Genomic DNA, 22,292 nt, shown 5'->3' with positions numbered 1-22,292 from the left:
TACCCAGCGCTGCCTAGCAGAGGTTGTAATGTGGTTTTCAGCCATTTGGGCACAGGGCAGAAGGGAGCAGAACAGGTTCTCCCTCTCACCCTTGCCTTCAGCAGAACAAAACTTCACTGTCCAGCACAAGGAATCATATCTTTTGCATTGCATTAGTTAAGATTACAGCAAGACTGGCAAGGTAACATGTTAGGAAACTAGGGTAATCCCTCTCCTTATTCCTGATTTTTTTTTTTCCTGGCATCTTCCCAAGGGGGGAGGGGAAGAGGAAAAGACTAAGCATTGCCAAGTTAAAAATCATCTTGCCTTACAAAGTTCTTCTTTACCCTAGAAGGAAAAAACCCTCTGAAATATGTATTTTTAAACATACATGTAGGATGATTGTTTTAACTATACAAACATCTGCCAACTGACATGTCTGCAGTGCTCATGCTTTACTACAGTGTTTCAACAGTTCAGCTGAAAAACAAATTGCAAGGGAATATCTGAATTTAAGCAAAATAACCCTTAAAGCTGAAAGAAAAAAAATCTTCTGTATAGGAAAAAAAAAATAAAGGGGGGGGGGAGACAAAACAAGCAAGCCTGAAATTTGATGGCAGTAATATAAAATTGAGTTTCACTATAAGAAGATGTCTACAAACTTGTCATCTCAGAGCCTGAGAACAAAACTTCATACATTATGGAAGGATGTACATATTTATTAAATGGTTATCCTCTGTGATATGCACACGTATTGTAATCAATAAGTACACTTTTAATATTAGAACACAATATAGACACCCAATTCCGAGGCACATTACTTCAGCAAATGAAAAAAAAAATGCAAAGAGAAAGAAATTAATACAATTTGGATAACAGAAAACCAATTAATTCCTGGTGTTCAAGAAGGATTACAGAGGAAAGAAGCTAATGTAGAAGATGCAGGAGGCAAGTATCCCAGACCTATTCAGAAGGAGAGAAAAGAGCTCCCCACAGCACATTCAGATACTTCCCAAAAAAAGCAAGAGTCATTCCTAGGCTTTGCTCCAACATCCATGAATCGCTGCCTGCAAAGTAACGATGACTCGATCTTCTCTGATTTTGTTGAAAGAGGCACTGACCTTCACGGCAGCATTCAAACAGGGCAACTGGACTGACCAGCTGGCAACAGTTTACCAAAACTCAGGCCATGTACAGTGCAGCTAATAGGGTCATTTATCCATTTTAGATATGCCAAGTTATCATCACCACCTAATCGCTCCCTTTGGAAAAAAAAAAAAAAGCCACCAAATACTCTTGCATATGCAGAGATTTGTGTGTCTAGTAAGGCAGCTCTGGAAATAACTTAGTAGAATTCCAGATGTTAAAAATATCATTTAAGAGACACGAATCATACTAAAACGTTTAAGTCACTTTTAGTTAATACATTTGCATTTATTTTAGAATATACTCTACATCTGAGTAAAAAAAGTTTTAAATAGACTCCAGCACATGTACAACCGTGGGACTTGCCATCTATCCCATGACAGAGGGATGCTCCTTAGCCCACTGAGTTCCCTCCCGGGTAACAGAAACAATTTTATACCAGTTTTGTTACGTTCACCGGCTTGTGTTGAGCCTCCTATCTGCCACCTACGCCATCATCTCGTACATGTACGTGTCCTGCCTCCCCACTCGGGGAGGCACAGCAACCGCTCGTCCCAGACCGTAGTTTAAAAAAAAAAAAAGCTGAGAAAAAATAATTAATAAACTAGTATTGATTAATTTACATCTCTCTCTGGCTTGCGCGTTGGTAGAAAAGCGGCTGCAGTCCTGGGAGCACGCAGGGGAGCCCCAGTCCCGGGGCGCTGCCCTCCAGCGCCGCTGCGGCAGCAGCGCCGGGCGGGGACGCGCCGCTCCCGCCGGGCCAGGCTCCCCCTTCCCCCGCTCCCCCCTCGGCGCTCACTGCCCCCAGCTGCTGAAGCCGATCTCCTGCTTGTATCTGTTGGTCAGGACGTTGGCCTTGCGGGTGAGCTTGGAGAGGACCGAGTGGAGTCCGCTGAGGTGGTAATGGAACTGCTTCTCCAGGTCCTCCTCTCCCTCGCCCTCCTCGGCGGCACCGCCGCCCAGCTTGTCCTTTTTGCGGGCCGCCTCCTCGCCCGCCGGCGGCTGCACCACGCCCCACTCGATGTCGTTGCGGATGGATTTGAGCAGCATGTAATGGCTGTACATGTCCCTGCGGGAGAAGAAGGCGCCGGGGTCGCCGGGCGGCAGGGCGGCGTCCGGCTGCGAGCAGACGGTGCCCGCCGCGTCCAGCTCCTCCAGCAGCAGCGGCACGTCGCGCAGCAGGCTGGGCACCATCACCGTCTGGTCCATGTTGTTGACGGCGCCGATGAAACGGTTCATGGCGTTGAAGAGGGAGTACTTCTGGCTGTACGAGTCGCAGATCTGCATCATGCCGGCGGCCGCGAAGACGGGTTCAGAGAGGCGGCTCGGAATGCGGCGCTCCTCCGGCGGCGACCTCCTCCTCGCTAGCGGCACCGGGCGCCCTCCACCCCGGGCTGGGCTCGGCGGCTGCTCTCCAGAGAGTCCTGCAGGGAGGCGGCCGCAGATGCCGGGGTTAGGGGCTGCTCTCTCTTCCTCCTTCCCTCCCCCCGGCCCGCCTTCCCGCTCCGTCCCCTCCCGCCGGCGCCCTCTCCTCCTCTCCCACCACCGCCTTTATCCTCGGCCCCATCTCCTTTTTTAGGCTTCCCCTCCCCATCCCTTTTCTTCGCCCTTCCGCCCCATCCCCCCTCAGCGGCCACCCGGGCTTCCTGCTGGCGCTCCCCTCCCTGCAAACGCACACACAAAAAATCCCGCCGCTCCTCCCGGGAGCCACGCGTGCTGTGGGGCTGAGGAAGCGTGTCCGAAGGGAAGGCAGCCCCACACCACGCCGGTAAAATAAAATGAAAGCGGCCCCCAGGCGCGGCACCGAGCTGCCGGGGGAAAGATGCACCCACCGTGGTCTGGAGCCGCTCAGCGCCGCGCCCTCAGCCTGCCGCCGCCCGTGGCTGCGCTCCCATCCCCGGCGCCGTATTTATAGCGCGTATCTTAAAACAAGGTGTTTCCCAGTGCCACCCCCCGCGCCGGCACGCCAGATAAAGGCGGCGGCCGCGCCGGCTCCGCCTCTCGCCTCGCACCGGGGGGAGGGCACCGAGGCGCGGAGGGTGCCGGAACCGGCCGGGCCGGTGGCCCTAAGCACCTCGCGGGCATCCTGTTGCCCGCGTGGGAGCCGGCGGCGCGGAGTTGGCGTTCGGGGTGGAAATGGCAGGGCTGGGTCCCCGGAGAAGCCGCACTCCCACCCGCCCGTTCCCCTGAGAGAAGGGACCGGCGGCTGCAGAGCCACCCAGCCCTCTCGAGCGCCGTTAACGTCCTACCCGCCGCCCTGGGCGAGAGACGGCAGCCGGGGGGGCACAGCGCCACGATCGAGACGCGCTGCAACACCGCACCCCCACTCGACTCACAGTGCCAGGGCCAGCAGCCCCGAGGCTGCCGGTGCCGGCCGACCCCTCCCCCTGCCCGGCGGGGGAACGGGAGGCGCGGCTTCGCTGTGCCGGGCGGGGGAGTTTGATTGACAGGGCAGGCGGCAGGGACACGCGGGCCCCGCGTGCTGTCCGCGTTCGCCCCGGCCGCCCATTGGCTGCCGGGCGCGCGGCGAGCGTGACGGCCGCGCCTCCCCCCGCCGCTCCGCGTGCCCCAGCGGCAGTTAGAGCGGGCCGGCAGCGAGGGCGCCGCGCCAGGCTCGCGTGGCCGCCTCCCAGCTGCCCGCGGGGGAGCCGTGGCCCCCGCTGCCCGCCCCCGCCTCGCCTCGCCTGGCCGTGCCAGCCCGAGGGCGCGGGGGGAAAGAGGGGGAGCGGGCGCGTTCCTTCCCAGGCGGCTCTTTGTGTGTGGGCCAAAGCTGCGCAGGGCCGCCTGGCAGCGGCCGCGGCTCGGGCAGCATCACCCCACAGCCTCACCTCCGGGCGCAGCCAATCGACGGGCCGCCCCGCGGCCCCGGCTCCGCGGCCCGCTGCCAATGAGCGAGCCTCGGCAGCAGCCAATGGGAAACAACGACCCCCTCCCATGCAGCCCCCTCCGCCGGCTCGCGCGGCCCTGGTAACAGGCGAGGTGGCTGGAGGAGCCGCCGTGTGTCACGTGGGGCAAGGCGGTGTTGGGCGGGGGGGAGACGCTGCGCGTGGGAAGCAGGGGGGTGTTGAGTGTGTTGCCGTGGCAACGGATTAACCAACAGCCAGAGGCGGCGACGCCGCCGCTGCCGCCGCTCACCCCCCGCCGGGGCCTGCGCGGCGCCGGGGAAAGCCAGCGGCCGAGAGCCGCGGGGGGCTGCAGGGGCAGCGGCTGCGCGGGGGTGTCCCAGAGCTCGGCCTTACCGACACGGGCTGCGCACACCCGAGAAGCCCGGCGAACGGGGCGGCCGCGTACACCGCGCTCCGCTCCGCCGCGCCTCGCCAGCGCCTGCCTGCAGCAGCGGCTCGGCCGGGTGCCTGTGTGCTCCCCGTCGCCTCTCGGACCCCCGGCCGCTTCAGGCTGCCGCGGGCGCCAGCCCGAAGGACGAGGGCGATTCCCGGGCCAACGGGTGACAAACCGACGGTGCCCAAGATGCGCAGTCGGGTGCCCTTAATGAGCAGCACAGACGCTGCAAATATTTGTGGTTAAGGAGAAGCGAGAGATAAGGGCTGGTATGAAATTATGACCTATTCGCAGATGATTCACAATGGGGAAAAAAAATAATCTCACCGCACCAGAAACTTGGCTGCAGCATACATTTGCATCTTTATAAAGCCACAATATGTCATTAATACGCTATTAACAGTTTTGCTGCCTTTAATTGAAATACAACGTGTGCTGAACGTTCAATAAATCGGAAATAGTAATCTTTAGGAACAAGAAGAATTGGTTTATTGTCCAGCTTTCCTGGCCAAATTAAAATTAGAAAAAAATAAACCGCAAACTTCACCCATGTTCAGTACATAACTGGCTGGGGAGGAGCAAAAGTTGACAGAAATGACCCAGCTTGAACCTGTAAACGGGAAGTGTGCAGTCATAGCAAAAGCAGCAGATGAGGAAGCGCTGTGTCTTCAATGAGAGATATACTATACAAATTATGACCTGAGCATAAAATAATTTTCAACCCCACCTGTCGTCTTTGTTTCCCAAATGTGTAGCAACATGGTCTGCTTCAACCTTTGAGTGTAAATGTTACCTCGTTTTAGCATAGTGCTAAATACAGTGTGGTAGCCCTTGCTGGCATGTGTCTAACCCATTAAGCTGAGGTAGATCATACTCAAGTCAAACTTCACAGCATAAGGAAATCGGCTTTTTTTTAAAACTTCCTTATGTTCTGATCGATTTTGATATGCAGTGTAAATGTCTCTGCATTTATAATGTATATCATTAACACAAGCCTGAGTAGGTTTGATTGCTCTTCGGCTAGAACAAAATAAAGGAGCATATATTTCTAACTCCAGTGGTATGTAATTGCAATGACTGTGCACACAAGAGAAGAAGAAACAGCACTTTTCCCCCTCCCGTTAAGAAAAGATGATCCCATTTGCGGCACAAACTTTTATATGCAAGTAGCATTTGTTTAAACTATCTCCTCTTCAGAATGATCCAATTATCATGGCCATACAGTGCCTGGAAATGGAATCAGCTGGAAACCCTTTATCTCGTGTCCTGAGCAATGAGGAAGCTTGCATGTTCGCTCTCAGGCTGTCCAGGAAGGTGTAAACTCTTACCTTTGCCCAGCATAGGCTCCTGGGTAAGGAAACCAAATCAACCACAAGCAACAGAATTCTTTATCCTGCATCTCAACTGCATGGGGGACTCCTGACATACAAGCACAGCAATGGGGGGTGAAAACACCTTTCAGCTTGAATAGAAAGCTCTAGATGGCTCTTCCAGAAAGAACAAGTCACATCAAAATTACTATGTTAGATAGAACCCTTAAATTTTCGCTGAAGATAATGAGAGTGGGTGGTGTTTCTGGATGAGCGCCTTCTTTCTGTGTTCAAGTCCTGAAGAACAGAGATAAACTATCGCTATTACTATTTAGCTATTACTGATACTGAGTTATTACTAGTATTAACTAGTTAACTTTTCTGTATGTCAGTATTTAGCCACAGTAGCACTAAGGTTAGTGCCACAAAAGCTGGTGATAGGAACAATGCTGCTAGTGGCCTGTCTGCTCAGGCCACATTCACAGCTGTTCTGTTATTCAAGAAAAGACAGATGATTCTGCCAACTCGCGTGGGTTTTCATACCATTTGCAAGGCCTATCTAAATTCTCTTTTCAGTTGCAACAGGATAACAAATTGTCTTTGTTAACAGTTCTCCCAGGACGCATGCTGGCATGAAATAGGTGCCACCAGCATGTTGCAGACCAGCAATGGCTACACTTTGTTGGTTGGGAAGTTGTTCTGCTGCACAGTGTTTGCAAAATAAGATGAGGTCTTGTGTGGGCGAAAAGTGATAAATATGTGCAAATATTTAGTGTTGTGTTCTGCAGCCTGGGAACACCATTTGGGCCAGCCTTGTAAGAGTAACATCTCTTGGGAATTTCACTTCTCTTATAGTTTGTTGTTGATGTGACATGGCAGATTAGAGTTCAGCCTTGGAAACTGCAAGTTGTTTCTTTCTATTCCTATTTGACATACATTTGTGCTCAAACTTGTGAACTGCTTCCATCATTTTGGGTGGCAGTACAGATGCATGCATTTAGCACCTCTCTCTTCTTCTGTCTCTTTCTGAAGCCAAGTCCAGTTGTATCAAACTTTGAACTGAGGAAACCTGTCATTTCTCATCCAGAAGGAATGTATGTAAATTTAGCGTCTTAATTGGTGCCTCTCCATGAGTTTCATATAATCAGCCCTTGTAGCCTAACGTGGTAATGAATAGGCTAAGTAGAAATCTAATATGTTAAAGGAATACAGACCAGTTTGTCTGAGTCCTGCTGAGACCGATGGTATAAATTTCACAAAGATTTCTTCATTTCTCTTCTGTATTTCACTTAAGCACCTTTTTCTCCTGTTTCTGTTGGTCCTCTGCAAGCAGAGTCATTCTCCAAAGTGGACAGAAACCTCTGGGAAGGCGTGCAGAGAGGTCAGAATGAGGCCATTTGGAGAAGAGAGAGGCCATGGTAAATCCCCTTTCCCTCTGGTACACATGCAAATCTGAGCAAGACCTCATGCTGCCAGGAGCGGCACAGCAAGGGCTCCATGGTGTCGCATCTCGGCACAGAGGAGCAGTGTTTTGTGTGCATGGTGGAAAGCATGGGAGGCTGGCGGGACCTGTGCTGGGAGCAGGAGCAGGGACTGGTGCTGGGCAGGGAGGCAGCTGGCACAGGCGGTTCCCGTGAAGCCCATCTGAGTATCCTGGCTCTGCAGGTTGCCCTCGGATCTCTCCAAGCCCGCCAGACCCTCACTTCCTCAGAAACATTCCTGGAAATCACCGCAAGTTCAGCTTCAATATGTTCGCCAGTCACTGTGTAATTTCAGGGTTTGGGGTCGCTCCCAAGTGGAGCTCAGCTAGCACCAGGAGGACCAAACAGGCTTGAAACCCCCATAAAGGAACCAATGGGATAAATGCCACTGCAGTGTTGTTTGCACAACGTTTGCGTAGCATCCCTCTCCCCTGCCTTTTGCCACCGCCATCAGTGTCCCCAGGAAGCTGGTGGGAGCAGGCGCTGTGGTGCGCAGCGCTCAGGACAACCACAGCCCTTTTCAAATGGGCTTAGCGCTGCCATAATAAGCCTGATAAATAAAACATGGCTTGCAGACACAGATTTACTGGAGAGAGCCAAAGGGGCTGTAGCTCCCTCATTAGTACCTCCCAGTGCAGCATGTGTGCTCCTCATTATGTGGCACAGTGGCGGGTGTCTAGTCATCCACGATGAGGCTGCAGCCACTCTGAGGATGTGCCACAGATCCCAGGGAGGTTTTTTTCCCCCTGTGTTAATAATATGAATTTACAAAGGAGGAAAAAAAGAATACCTTGAATATGAAGAGGATGAAGGCAGAAAGATTACAATCGAATCTGATTTTCTCTCCCTTGCATCTCTGTAAGTCAGCAGCAAATGGAGATAAATCCATATAGCCATGCTAATACGGAACTGGTGTGAGCAGGATCAAGACCTCTGGACTGCACAAACTCTTATTTTGGGGAGCTTTGTTTCCCTTCAGTCTAAAATGCTGCTTGTAAACTTCTGGCCAAAGTATAAACTCCGTCCTCTCCATCCCTTTTTTCCTCTTCTGTTCAAGGGAAAAGAATCAATTTGGCCGATTTCAAGTCTCTCAAAGCTGGGGACTCAGGAATCTGGGTTAATCTGAACAGGGTTTGTGAGGTTTGATCCAGCTTTTCTTTCCGGCCATCATTTAAATCCCTTCTACCTCCTGCATACAAGCTGCAACTGCATCATCGTAGTAACCCTGTGACCGAGAGGCATGAGAGTCTCCTCCGAGACTGTAATCTGGCCCTGAACAGCTCTCTGGCGGGTGCTCCTGAGTGGTGATACATCATGCAATTTTCTCCTTTAGAGGCTGGCGTTGTCATCTCCACTGTGATCCCTGCCCTGCCTGGGCAGTGCTGGGAAGCCAGAGCCCTGGGCTGGCTGAGGAGCAGATTCCCAGCGCAGCACTGCACAGCTGAAGCACGTGGGGGTCGTGAACCGTGTTAGTAAAATCTGCCCCTTCCTCTTTGCAGCCTTGCCTGTGCTCTGTCAGAAAGGATACCTGTTTAGCATGGCAGGAGACTTAATTGGCGTAGCAAAATAATGCTCAATAAACTCATGACTTTCTGTAACAGTCTTTAATATGCAGATAGCCAAACGAATGCCACCATGATATATTTTTATGGACAAATATTATATGTTAAGCCCTGATTTATGCATTTGAGCGTAATACCTGGGGCTCTGAGGAGAGCCTTTAATCTCTTGTCAGCGAGGCAGCACGCATGCTAAAACGCTGAGTAAATCTGCACGGGAGCGGTGAACCGAGCGCAGCATATATCAGAGTTCTTCCGCCTGATAAAATTAAATACACAAGACCACCTTTCTGTGACATTATCGGTTTGATACACAAGGGCTGACATCAGGAAATACCCACCTGCGCTTCCCGCTCTGACCGTAACCTGCAGCGTTCATGGCTGCTGCCATCCCTGCCCCAACATGCAAGAAGGTGCCACCTCACGCTCCTAGGAGAAGGTCCAGGGTGCGAGAAGGTCTCTGCCCACAGCTTGGCCCCTCTCTCCCCATCACCCTGCAGCTGCTTGCCTTCAGGGTTGAGCTGGGTGCAGCTTGGGGAGTGCCAGCACCCTATTTCCCCTTCATCAGCACGTGTGGTAAGGTGAACATCATCCCAGCACGAGGTTCTGCATTTAATAATCTCTCCAGCTCAACTGTTTTTATCTGAATCTCCCTTCTGAACTGATAAATCTAAATTGCACATTTTCTAAACCGCTTAGCTCAGGGGTAAATCTTGCAGGTATCCTCAAATGACTAGCTAGCGTCTTCTGCACCTGCCTAGCACCATCTACTGTAGCTTTTTCAAACTGTTTTATTTTCTCTTCCCATCTGCAGGCTTAGGATTCCTGCAGGAGCTGTCATCATCCTGAGGAGTTTGTGCAGGAACAGGAGCTCTTACCTGGGGCTGGCATGATGGTGAAACAAATACAATACACGTTTATGCTATAGATTATATTTCCTTGTTTTAGACCAGTGACCTGATTTTCAGTGCCTAGCTTGCTGTTGATAAATTTTACAGTCTTCCCAGTGCTCAGAAAGAGGAGAAGATGGAGCAGAACAAAGGTGGCCCACCTTCACTGGAGCTTTCTGTGACAGCTGGTGGAGCAAGAACTAGGGACATGGCAGGACAAGGGGCTGGAGCAGAGCTTTGTATGGGGCTGAGAGGGCCTGCATGGAAACAGATCTTCTGATTGCTGCCAGAAGATGCTGACGGGGAGACACCAGCTTGGATTTCTACCATCTGATGGGGAGATACAGGGTGGAACTAGAAGCAGCAGTATTTTCTTGTGAAAGTCCTCCCTCTTCTTGTTACATTCAGTATTAAAAGGGGAGCTGCTCTGAAACAATATTCTACTTTTCACAGCTTGGCTCTTCAGATCTGACATGGATGCATTACGTGTCCTTGTTATGTGCACTCAGACTACAATGTGGTTTCGACTGGAGGATTTGTATGGTTAAAGGTGGCTACTACAACCAAAACCAGAACCAGAGCTTTCTGACTGCTATGACTATTATGGATGTGTATGATTACAAAAAGCACCAAAAGCTGGAAGCCAAATTCAGAACAAAGTTGTGCTAAGGACTGCATATGTTCTGGGTGGTTTTTTTTTGATAAGTCTGTTTATAGTGAGTACTTCTGTGGGTGATAGATTAATATAAAAATACTGCCGGACTGTTCCTGGGTTGTAAAACACAAAACAAAGTACATCATACATATTTTTATTATTGAAGCCCAAATTGTCTGTTTGAAACTAACTCGTTTCAGTGGAAAGTAACATTTTTCCACAGTACTTGTGAAAGCTGGAAATGAGGTAGATTTGGCAGCTTAGCCTATGCAATTCTGTGGCAAATCTGCAAACGGAAAGACCACAGGGTTTTGTCCTGGCTTTGTTTCTTGATGAAGTTCTGAAAAGAACTAAATTAAATCCATGCTCTAGCCATATGTGTAATTCTGTTCTACTGGAATAGCTTATAGCTGTCAGTGAATTTCTCCATACTCCCATCATTGTGTAAGGGATGATACAAGAGCCTGAAGATTACCCTCTCCAGTAGTACTATGCATTCACACAGTTAAAAATTGTTACAGCATTTTTTCATTTACAAGTTGGAGGGAATCTGTTTTTGCAGTAAATTTGTATTTCAAAGCAGATTTCTGTGTCCATCATTACTGGTGGTTTACAAGATTTCTCTTTTCTTTTCCTCCCCACTTGGGGATGTGGGAGCAAATGAAATAAACCCGTCATAAAAAATAATTTTGTCCAGGTGGAACATAAATCAGACAAAAAAATATTATTCTACATGGCAAATAAAAAGCATATGTTGTATTATTTAAAGTACATCCTCCATATTCACATACAAAATTAATGCTACAGTAGGAGGTAAAACTGATGGAGGCAGACAATGAAAATATTAGGAGTAAAACATGATGCCAGGAACAATTCAAGCAGAGCCACTTGCAGGGTCATGGTCATATTCCATTTCAAACCAGCATGGAAATACACTGTGGGTTATTCTTCTCCAGAGATGCACAGATAATAAGCACCTGCTCCCCATGTCTCCTCGTCACTTTTAACTGTTGATTTATTGGATGTTTCTGAAAGCTGTGGTCAGGCTCATGAGGGATATACAACATGGTGCCTGCAGGAAGAAATGGGAGTAGGCAGATGAGCTGCCAGACCCCCCCATCCCTACCACGGGGTGAAGGGCTGAGTGGGGTTCAGAACAAAAGCTAGATCCTCTTCAGCTTCCAAGTGAAAGGGCGTGACTGAAAAGTAAATCAGAGTTTCCCTGTACTCATTATGCCTGGGTCATAGAATCACAGAGAAGTTTGGATTGGAAGGGACCTTCAAAGCTCATCTAGTTCAACCCCCTGCCATGAGCAGGGACATCTTCAACTAGATCAGGTTGCTCAGAGCCCCATCCAGCCTGGCCTGGAATGTCTCCAGGGATGGGGCATCTGCCACCTCTCTGGGCAACCTGGGCCAGTGTTTCACCACCCTCATTCTAAAACATTTCTTCCTCACGCAACACCTAGGAAAATTGGTAAGAAATCCTAAACTATGTTTCTGGCTTCAAGCTAGAATAAGTGGTGGGTTCAGAGGAGAAACACACACAGCATTCAGCAGTCTGGGGCACCAAAAGGCCTCTTCTCCATCACTAAGTATTTGACTTCCACATCATCAAAGAAACTACCAGAATATATATCCATATCTATAAAACATATAATTGCATGTGTTTTAAGGTCATTCTCAGAACAGCATTAGGCATCCAACCTTCTTACATGTGTTAGAAGGTACCTACCACATACTACTACTCCATGCTACATTGGAGACAGTACCACCAGCACATTTTTTATATTCATCCTACTTCTCCTGGAGTCAGAGGGGATTTCACTCCATTCCTCCCCTAAACTGACAAACAGCCTCACTAAATGAGTGATGAACATAATCTTCAGATAATGTTGAAGCTGGGTCATGACAAAGAGACTTTGAATTGATAAGAATTTTTTCCATGTAATTTAATAAAAAAAAAATCACACAGAGAGCTTGTTTGGCGTAAGTTATGCTTTTTCACTATTCTCTGATATTTTATTCTCTACAGCAAGAGTGGAGCTTTGCAGCTACAAGGTCTTGAGATGTACCAGTCATGGAGGTCTGTGAGATTTAGACGACACTGCATGCCCATTTAGAAACAAAAGAAAGAAAATGCTGTTTAATTAAAAATGTGAATCTGGAAATGTAGCACTATTGAGAATCATTCTGAACTGTGCGTTCTACATACATGGCTAAGAAAAAGGTCCATTGTAGCAACTGGAGTAATGCATGATTCAGTTCCTCTATGATGGTAAGAAGTTTATTTACCTAGAACTACAAAATCATTCAAAATTACATTTGATGATGCAGAATGTCTGACACAAATCCAGTGTAAGGAAACCGAGAGGGCAGCTGCACAGCCTCCACTGAACCCTGCCATGTCTTTGAACAGCAGCAGGAAAGGTGCACCAGGAGCCAGGATGGGAAAGATAAGAAAGCAGTGTGGGAGCAAGAAACTCTTGCATTTTTAGCCCTGGCTCTGAGTCCTGCCATGGTCCTGAGCCGATCACCTTGGGCCAGAGATTCAGGCATTAGGCAGTTGCAGTGAAGGCCAGGCTTTAAACAGAGCTCCCTGAGCTCATTCCGGAGCCACTTACACACCCAAAAGAGCACAAAGGTGTTTAAAAATCAAGTCCTGATGGTGCACGCTGGGGTGTTTTGAAATAGGATCTGTAAGGTCTAATCTTGCAAGTTCACCACAGAGTTGTGATCCCACCCCAATTACAGCTCTACTCTGCCCATCAGGCAAGTCAAGGACTGTCTCATTTATTCTCAACTGCAAGGGAACACAACCTTGGCCACTGCGTTTGCTTCAAGGACCTATTGGGGACTTCCTGCAGGGCCATAGACCCACCTCCTTGGTTGGACATGGCATTTCTCTGTAACGAGGAGCAGCACAGCTGCATTGGTGTGGAGCTTTGTGTGAGCCGCTGTTCTCACAGGGCTTGGCTGCTTTTGGGATGCGAGCCCGTGTCCCCGTGTGGCACTGCACTACACTGCGCAGGTGTGCCGGTTTGGATGGGACTCCATCACAGACCTCTGCACCACGTTCCATCCCATGCTGTCCATGTGCCTTCTCTCCATTTGATATCTCGTGGTTTTTCAAAATGAAGTTATGAGGAGTTTCAGGGAGTACACCTGATTCTGAGGCCCCCTGGTAGATTTTACATCCCAGCAGTTGTATTTTGTTTTGCAGAAAACTCTGTCTTCTGTCTTTCTCAGTGCCTTATGCAATCTATCCTTGACCATCATAAACCAAAGACCAGGTTTTTCATTTCTGCATGTACCAAACCTTAACCAAAGGTGTAGTCTGAATGACACAAAATTACTCATGCGCACGGCAAGGCAGAAAAATATCATCTCTTCTCACACAGACCTCCTCACCCAGGTCTGGATTCATCAGCACTCACATTGTAAACCCCCCAGTGATGAACCTGCCCCATGTAATGTGACTGGAGGGCAATGCTGTCCTCCTCTACCACCAGTGCTCACAGAAGGTTGCTACAGGCCCGGTAGCCAAAGCTCCACAGTGATTTCCAGGTGGCCTGCTGGACAGATAGGAAAATCAGGTAGACTTTACTGATTGCCTGGTAAAGAGGATGATGATGATGACCTTACCTGTTCATCAGAGCATTTTTGACTCCATGTGAATCTTTTCCTTTGACAGACCAAATGTGTTTCCCACCCTGACCTGCGCACACGCATCATGTCTGCTCTGCCACGTAACTGGAAAAGATATTTGGGGCACAGGTCTGGCAGAAAGCACTGCCAAAAGTACAAAGTAACCATACCTCCCCAAATGGGGGAAGAGAACGTTTATTCTCTGATGCCTTTCAGACCAGGTAATCTCCACCTTTCCAGTAATTTCAGTTGGTATAAATAACACTGCAGATGTTCTCCAGCAGAAGCGTTATGTTTTAGCTGACAGCATCCCTTTAAGTGCTAAGACACTGTTGTGCCGAGTTTCTTGCTGTAGCCAAACGGGACTAGATTGAAATCAATAGCCTCATTTCACCTGTCACTTACTTAAGCTTGATTGGAACCCATGTTTGTAAAGCCGAAAGGCTTTCCTAGTCCATCGTTATTGTGCCTCCCACAGCCAGCCCACCTATGAGAATTTCACATTCCTGCATTTTAAAAGAAATATGATGGACAATGAGAATAAATGTTTTGTTCTAATGTGTTTAACTCAACACTTTCTCTGTTATTAAGGCTGGGCTAAAATGAGACTGCTTGGAAAGGAAAACACATTTGCTCAGAGTAGAGACTTGCATAACTCATGCAGATTTATTGGTCTTACCCACAATATTAGTGATAAAAATTGATTATCCATTCCCGCTTGCTTCATGATCCGTAGCTATTTTTTGCATTCATATTATAAGTTGTTTTATACAGAGTGAGACAGTGTTATTTAAATAGCCAAGGATGAGCCCAATATATCTGACTCACTAAAAGCCCACACCAGCAGAAAGCAGGATTTTTTTCATGTTAGTCCCATCCTGTCCTAAAGGTAGACATTATCTGGACTTGACAACTGTTGTGAACTTTTTCAACTCTGAAGAGAAAACACACAGTGTGCGATGCCCACTCAGGCTTCCCATTGCCTTTTTATCCCCAGGTGCAAAGTTTTATGGAAATTGATATGGCCCCATTGTCTGATGAACAGTTATGCTGAGCTTCCTAGGGGAAGGTCATTTTGGGACTCTCTGACCAGCACCTCATCAAAGGCAGGAGAGAGGGGGAAGGGCTGCATATTGCAAGAATAGAGAGAAAAATTAAAGGGGGAACACAGCTGAAAGCTCCTGTAAGGCTTTCTGTGGGAAAGCTCTGTTTTGGAAGTCATGCTTCAGCAATATGGGCTCAGCTGCTCCCAAGGATGGGGACTACACATAAGACATCTCCAAGGGGGTCACATCATGACCATTAACATCAGACCCTTATACACACACTGTTGCGGCTGTAGTGGAGAGGAGCAGCCTTATTGCCATCAGCTCTCTGAGTTCCCAGCCATTAAAAGGACAGACCAGTTTGGATATCGCCTTCAGATGAAACTGCAGAAGTTGCAATCACTAACTTAAACTGATTTGAACAGTTAGATACGGCATGGGAACAGAGGTTATCCCTAAAATGGGATGAACTACAGTGTTGCAGTTATGAGGAGTTTATTGACATGACCATAACTCTAAGTCCCTTAGAGACAAATAGGAAGGTAACTTATTAGCCCGCCCAGAGATCACTGTTTTGACTTTGACCTAGAAGGTTTTTGATCATTTGATTCAAAACTGGATCCTGGAGATTCCACCTTTTCCTCTATAACTCCTTTTAACATAACAGGTATTATCTGCACATGAAGAAGAGAAGGACAGACTCCTAGAATTATAAAAATGCCTTGGAGCTTAACTGCGCAGGTGGTAGCTTCTCTCACAAAGTACAACAGCCAGTGCATAGACTGACATCAAATATACATGAGAGGGGTCTCCCTGTGAGACTATCAAATGTAAATTTTCTGTTCAATAGGGAGTCAAGTTTTTCCACCCATTTGCTGGGTAATCTCTTCTGGAGTGAGGACTCCTTGTCTTGAAGGGGATCTAGAGCTCTTGAGGGCAACTGCAGAGCAAACAACTAATGCCAGCAACAGCGATAAGAAAAATAACCACCTATACATCTATACCGGCCTTTGTGGTCTGCTCCATAGGGCATTTAGGAGCCGCATCCGACCTTTGAGGTGCGATCTCTGCGGTTGCAGGTTCCCCCAGCGGTTTGGAGGAGGTGGGGGGGCCAGGCTGGAGGGCCGGGGGTGCACAGCCTCCCTCCGCGGGATGCCCACGGGCGGCCTGCACCCACACCCACCGGCTTTTGCGGGGCCGGAGGGGCCGGGAGCAGCAGCCCGGGCCGGGCTACCAAAACTGACGCTGTTTTGCCATCTAGCGCCGCGGGTCCAGATTGCAAGAGCCCATCGCCTGCTCCTGCACGGACAAGCTCTCGAAGAAACAGAGTTTTATGGTACAGATAGAATTACAGGAACTTCCGCACCCCCCCACCCCCCCTTTTTTTTTTAACATTAATTTGCATCAATATTTTATGTGCCGTAATGGCTGGATGACTCTGGCTGAAAGAGGTGGTATTTTGTGTTGTCGATAGCAATGGGAAGGGGATAAATTGCTGGTGGCTGCATGAGATATCTGTGGCTCGCTGGAAAACTCTTCCCTTGCCGATTAGCCATTGCTTAAAAGTAGATATTTAGTGTCCTTCAGATCTCCTGATTTAGGGCTGAAACTGTGACGCAGCCGAAGCCATTAGCCGAGCGCCACCGCTCCGCTTGTTTGGCAAATGAGGCTCCTTCGGGTTGTGAGGGATGTGATTTACACGGGGAGGGTTGGGAGCAGAGCCAGGTGAATCGCTTTCAGTGCCAGTGAGTAATGAATCTGATAAATTTTGCGGACCCTCCCACTCCTCTGGTAATCATCCATAAGCAGGTCATGATTTTCTCGCGTTTATTCGTTCATTCTAAATTATTTGGTGAATAATTTCAGCAAACAGAGGGCACCCTGGAAGGACATGTGAGCAGTTTGTTGCGGGAGCCCTGGAGTTTAAGGGATTTTAGCTGGTTGACTGGAAGCACAGAAACACTATACTAAGCCTTTTAGTCAAGACACACAGGGGTTACTCACGTTTGTGGATTTATGATTTACTTTCTGAAATCATTCTCTCTTGTTTATTTAGAGTGTGCTGTGTCTACAAACTTTGAGGCTGTGACATTTTTAAGACTATAACTAGATATGAAAAAAATTCCTGCGATGCAGTCTGACCTAATTTCCTGTAAAATACAAATTAATATTTGCTGAACCTTTTAGGTTTAATTTCAGTGAATTCTAGTCATCTCCAAAATGGAGAGGGCAGAGATAAGTAAGTTTGGCTGCCCCACAATTGCTTCCCAGCATGCAGAACTAAAAAGTCTTATGCTTCGTGAACTGAAGTTAACAGGGGGAGAGAGGGACAGATTTGGCCTTGAAATACTATTAGAGGAAAAAAAGGCTCTTTGTAAGTGACTAATTTCCAGAGAAGCTTTAGAAATAATTTCTGCGTTTGTTAAACTTCCTTCTGCAGTTGGATCCACACGCGTCTTCACAGGTGTGAGAACTTGTTAGAAGGGGGAGTTGGCATTGCTTGGGTGAAGGACAAGAAGATAAACAATATGCCAAGCAAGTTAAAACGTAGTTAATGACAGGGTGAAGCAAAAAGAAACTGAGTTGAACTGAGACATGGTCAGAAAGAATGAAAACAGTGATAATAAACTGAGGAGCTGTACTCCGATCACCCCTACCGCTGCACAGGAAAACAGGGCAAGAACCAAACCACCACCACGAGGAAAACCTGTTATCTTTCAGGTAAAGCCATACCACACCCTGTGGGCTTGGTGAGCTATAAATAATGGCACAGTTTAATTTTACATGCTAGCACAGGCCGTATTGTCATCTACAATTCAAATCTTTACTTAGGAGGTTATTGGGTTTGCTATCAAGAGAGTATAACAAAGAAGTGTTTGAAGACGAGATCCAGTGAGACCTGGTTTTCTACCGATTCATGGTTTAAGGCTGAGCACCTAAGAGGACTTTGTACTGTGTAATAGCAGTTACACTCATGCTGTGCCCTTTCGCTCAGCGGGGAATGTTAATAGGGTCTTTTCCATCCACCTTCCTGCTTTCATGCAACCCTCAGGAAATTTCTATCCTGGACATCTTTGACCCTCTGTCACATTTGCTTAAATTGGCTGGTGAGTTTAAAAACTGTTGAGGTTACCTGGACTGAAAATCAAGTGATGGATTAAATTTGTCTTGTTTCTTCAGCAAACTCAAAGTTAATCAACATGAAGTTGGAGGGACGAAGGCTTCAGCCTTCAAAATGGGATTGAATCACAGCAGAAAGGATGACCTTTTTGAAGCCAGGCAAACATTTTCATCATTATCAACAATAATGACTAATAAAGTAATAACAGTATCAGCCGACCTTTTATGTAACAGCTTACATCACAAAGAGCTTTTCAAGATTTTTTTTTCCCTGCTTTTAGAGTAAATTTTTCAAACTTCACTGTGTTTTTGCAGCATTGCTGAAGTCCAGTCCTTCCTTGGATAGGACAAAAGCAATCACATCAATTGCAACACACTGCACATCAGTGAGGGAAAGGAAATTTTAGACAAAGACATGCAGGTAGATTCTTGTTCCCACATAAAATGCCAGGGTTTCATATTGAAGCAAGGAAGCCAGGACTTAAATGGTAGATGTCTTATTCAGTGTTTTCTTGGCTAGACTAGGCAAACGGTGAGCATTATTGTAGATAAGACACCCCAAAGCCAATCTCCCGTCAATTTAAGGAGCTGTGTTCGGATCAGAGTTGTGCTGTGAATGCATAAGCACAGCAGAGCTGATTTCATGAGATGTGCAGTGATGTGCGATCACATAGATCCTAAAAGATACAGAGCACGCACCAGATGACACCTCAGACCCAAACTTGTAAAGGCCCCTCTTCCAAAGATTCAAGTGCCAAAATGTGTTCAAAGGCAGAGAAGCGACCATCAAAAAGTCTTTGAAAATATTGCTGCTGAGCTGCAATTCAGTTTAACTTTTGGGGCAGAATGGGTTATATTTGTTTGTATTCTTACAGAAATATAAGCTATCAAGTCTCTGCATGCATGAGGGTATGTATACAAAGAGACAGAAATAAAAAATTACTGCCTGCTTTATATGTTACTCCTTACAAATTCTAAAGTTTTTGGTAGTTATATGTTGAGAGGAGGCTGAGCCCTCATTACTCACCTGCCACCAGCACACACAGACATGAGTGCTTCCTCTGCTGTTTAGCGAATGTACAGAAAGGGTACTGCAATACTTACTAATTAGTTTCTCTTTACAGTATTTCATTAAGATAATATTATTATTGCTGTTGTTATTGTTACTATTTTTCTCCCAGTGAGTGTGCACAGAGAATGACTTAATAATTTGGCCAGACACAGTATGATCGGGAAAGAAAAGGGTTTCTAAGCACTTCATTTTGCCCCATCGCATTCCCTCCAGCAATAAGAATTAAATCCTGTGGTTTTCATGCAGAACCTTGCATGGGAGACAGGCAGCAAATAATTAAGCATTCCTTTCTGACAGCCCAGCTTAGGCCTTGTCTGCAAACGTGTAGATAATGCCTCTGAAGAAACGAGATGTTAGTGGCTGCATTAGCTTACCCGTGTGCCAGCAAGTGTAGAAGGGGCTGCATGCAGTCAGCACTTGCTCGCGGACCCGATCTGTGTCAAGGGGTCAATGCCAAGCACAGCTAAAGCCTGACAGATGGGCATAAACAGCATAAATGGGGCTTGCATGGGGTCAACACCTGGATGAACTCTGCAAACATAAGGGTGAGAAAGGAACGGCACATAGAATCACAGAATAATTTTGGTTGGAAGAGACCCTCAGGATCATCGAGTCCAACTGTTAACCTAACTCTGGCACTAAATCATATGCCTAAGAACTTCATCTACATGTCTTATAAACACTTCCAGGAATGGTGACTCCACCATTTCCATGGGCAGCTGGTTCCAATGCCTGACAACCCTTTCTGTGAAGAAAAGTTTCCTAATATCCAATTTGAACCTTCCTTGGTGCAACTTGAAGCCTTTTCCTCTCATTCTATCACGTGCTACTTGGGAAAATGGACCAACACCCCCCATGCTACAACCTCCTTTCAGGTAGTTGTAGACAGTGATCAGGTCTCCCCTCAGCCTCCTTTTCTCCAGGCTAAACAGCTCCAGTTCCCTCAGCCGCTCCTCACCAGACTTGTGCTCCAGACCCCTCACCAGCCTCATCATCCTCCTCTGAACTCTCTCCAGCACCTCAGTGTCTCTCTTTAGCTTTCCCTGAGTTCTTATGAAAGCAAGTTAATAACATGACCCATGTCCATCTCCCTGAGTTAGACACAAGAACAGCTAGGAGATGCTGGAGCAACCTCAGATACAGTAAGCCCACACCAACTGCTGGTGTTACACCAGCTGTTATGTGCTGAGGATGCAGCTGATGGAGCAATGTGCATGGGATCCTGACTAGCCAGCTCTCTATCTAAATATTGCCCACTGATAAAGGAAAACTTGGGTGGCTTCTTTAAGCTCCTTAGAGCTGCAGAAGCTCGATTATTTTTTTGAAGGATATAGGATAAAATTATGGATGTGGCTGGAGGGGGAAGTGAGATGATAGAAGTATAAACTAGACCGAGGTTCCCCTCCATAGTTTGAGGATGCAAAAGCCATGGAGAGCTGAACTGAGGTGTAGGACTTCAGAGAGACAAAGACAGATAAGGAAAGGGCTGAAACACTTTTCCATGTCAGTAACACAGTAACACTGTGTCAGGAATGCTCTTTTTTTTTTTTTCCCAAAATAACAATATGTGAAGTTGTATGAGGACTGTTTTATAGGAATTACTAATTGTGTATAAAGCTACTTCTGGAAGCTCTATAAATGAGCTTTTCAAGCAACTTACAGGGGTGAGAGGTCAATATGCATTAAATTTCAATGGGATTTGTGCATCTGTTGTTTCACAGTCTTGAAGAAAATTATAAAACTGTTTTTTTCATAGCAGCAATACTTAACTGCTTTTCTCATACTGTAGTGAAAACATAAAAGTCCTTTAACTACAAATCAATACAATGGACAAAAATTATCATTTGAAAATTGTAGGCTACTTTATTCATTTAAAGAAAACAATCTTGCTAATCCCTATTCAAATAAATCAGGCAACTACTTTAAGAGACATATAATGATCTAATGTACACAGCCAGCCCTGTGTCTCCATGAATAACTCAGGGGGAGAAAACAAAACAAAACAAAACAAAACAAAACAAAACAAAACAAAACAAAACAAAACAAACCTCCAGCCAGTTGCCAGATGGGGATATTGCACAACTTAATAAATGAAAGTTAGATGTGAGACAGACGGAGGCCCTTTCAGAAGTCATATTTTGGTAGTTAGAAAGGACAGTAGAAGTCAGTCTGTGATAAAATCCTAGCTACCATACCCAGAGCAGATTGGATCTAAAAGAGCTGTGGGTATCCAGTACAGTCTGTGAATAGTTTAGTTAACTCCACAGCTCTCCTGTGCTTGCGAGATGAGTTATTTACTTGGGAGCATTTCTAGGGAACAGGGGCACGAGCATTGCTGGAGGACTCGGGATGCCATGGGGATCAGCAGGGATTTAACACCACTGACCCAAGCCCCTCAGGCAGCTGCCTGGGGGAGAAGAGCCCCCACTTGGCTGCCAACCAAGGTAGGCATAGAGGTTCTTCTTACTGTCCATCCCAGGACTTCAGGCTGTTTCCTCTCCATTTCAAAGTCAGGGAGTGGAGTCATTGCAAAGTGCTTTCCCACACTCCCCCTCAGATGCTTTCCTTTTCCACATCGTGGGAAATACCGCATCCACAATTTTAATGAATACTTCCTAAATGACTGAATGTTCATGTTGGAAATATGTAGAGGGATTGATTACACCATCCTTCACTTTGTTTGTTACTGGTGACAGTATTTCCTCTTTGGCCGTGTTTCTTTCCCAGCTCTCCCCTATTTGCTGGAGATACAGTGTAGTAGGGTTTATCATGTTCACATGGGAAGCTTCTGCTTTCTCCAGAACATTTACCTGTATCTCATCCAGTGAACACACTGACAATTACTGGGTGGCATGCTGGCTGCTGTTCTGAATTGACATTATTCTTCTTCCAAACTTGCAAGCTACTTCCAAAGGCATTCACAGTTACTTGCCAGGGTGATGCTCCCTGCCTTTTCCTTTTCTGTGGCAATATAGTGGTTTCTACTAGGATGCTACAGAGTGAGGGGTTGACCATCAGAAATCTGCACAGTGACCTACATGGCCTGTCAGGTCTTTCCAAACTGGTTCCCTGTCTTTGTTGTGCCTCTTGTGAAGCTCACTGCAGGG

General features: G+C 47.3%; 1 protein-coding gene across 1 annotated transcript; it reads right to left on the bottom strand.

Moving 5' to 3' along the window:
- Positions 1-301: 301 nt before the first annotated feature.
- Positions 302-3,178, bottom strand: MID1IP1 (MID1 interacting protein 1). The gene is made up of 2 exons (XM_080350683.1): positions 2,958-3,178; positions 302-2,549 (listed from the first exon to the last, which is right to left on the bottom strand). The coding sequence occupies exon 2, from the start codon at positions 2,413-2,415 to the stop codon at positions 1,921-1,923; it is 495 nt and encodes a 164-aa protein (XP_080206809.1). The 5' UTR covers positions 2,416-2,549; positions 2,958-3,178; the 3' UTR covers positions 302-1,920.
- Positions 3,179-22,292: the final 19,114 nt, after the last annotated feature.

The sequence above is a fragment of the Nesoenas mayeri genome, assembly GCF_963082525.1.
Source record: "Nesoenas mayeri genome assembly, chromosome: 1".
Classification (NCBI taxonomy): Eukaryota; Metazoa; Chordata; class Aves; order Columbiformes; family Columbidae; genus Nesoenas; species Nesoenas mayeri.
Note: the sequence above shows the minus strand (reverse complement) of the source record. Positions and strands in the feature narration are given on the sequence as shown.

Excerpts from the sequence above, each read along its gene's own strand:
- MID1IP1 (XM_080350683.1), bottom strand. The coding sequence starts at position 2,415 with ATGATGCAGATCTGCGACTCGTACAGCCAGAAGTACTCCCTCTTCAAC.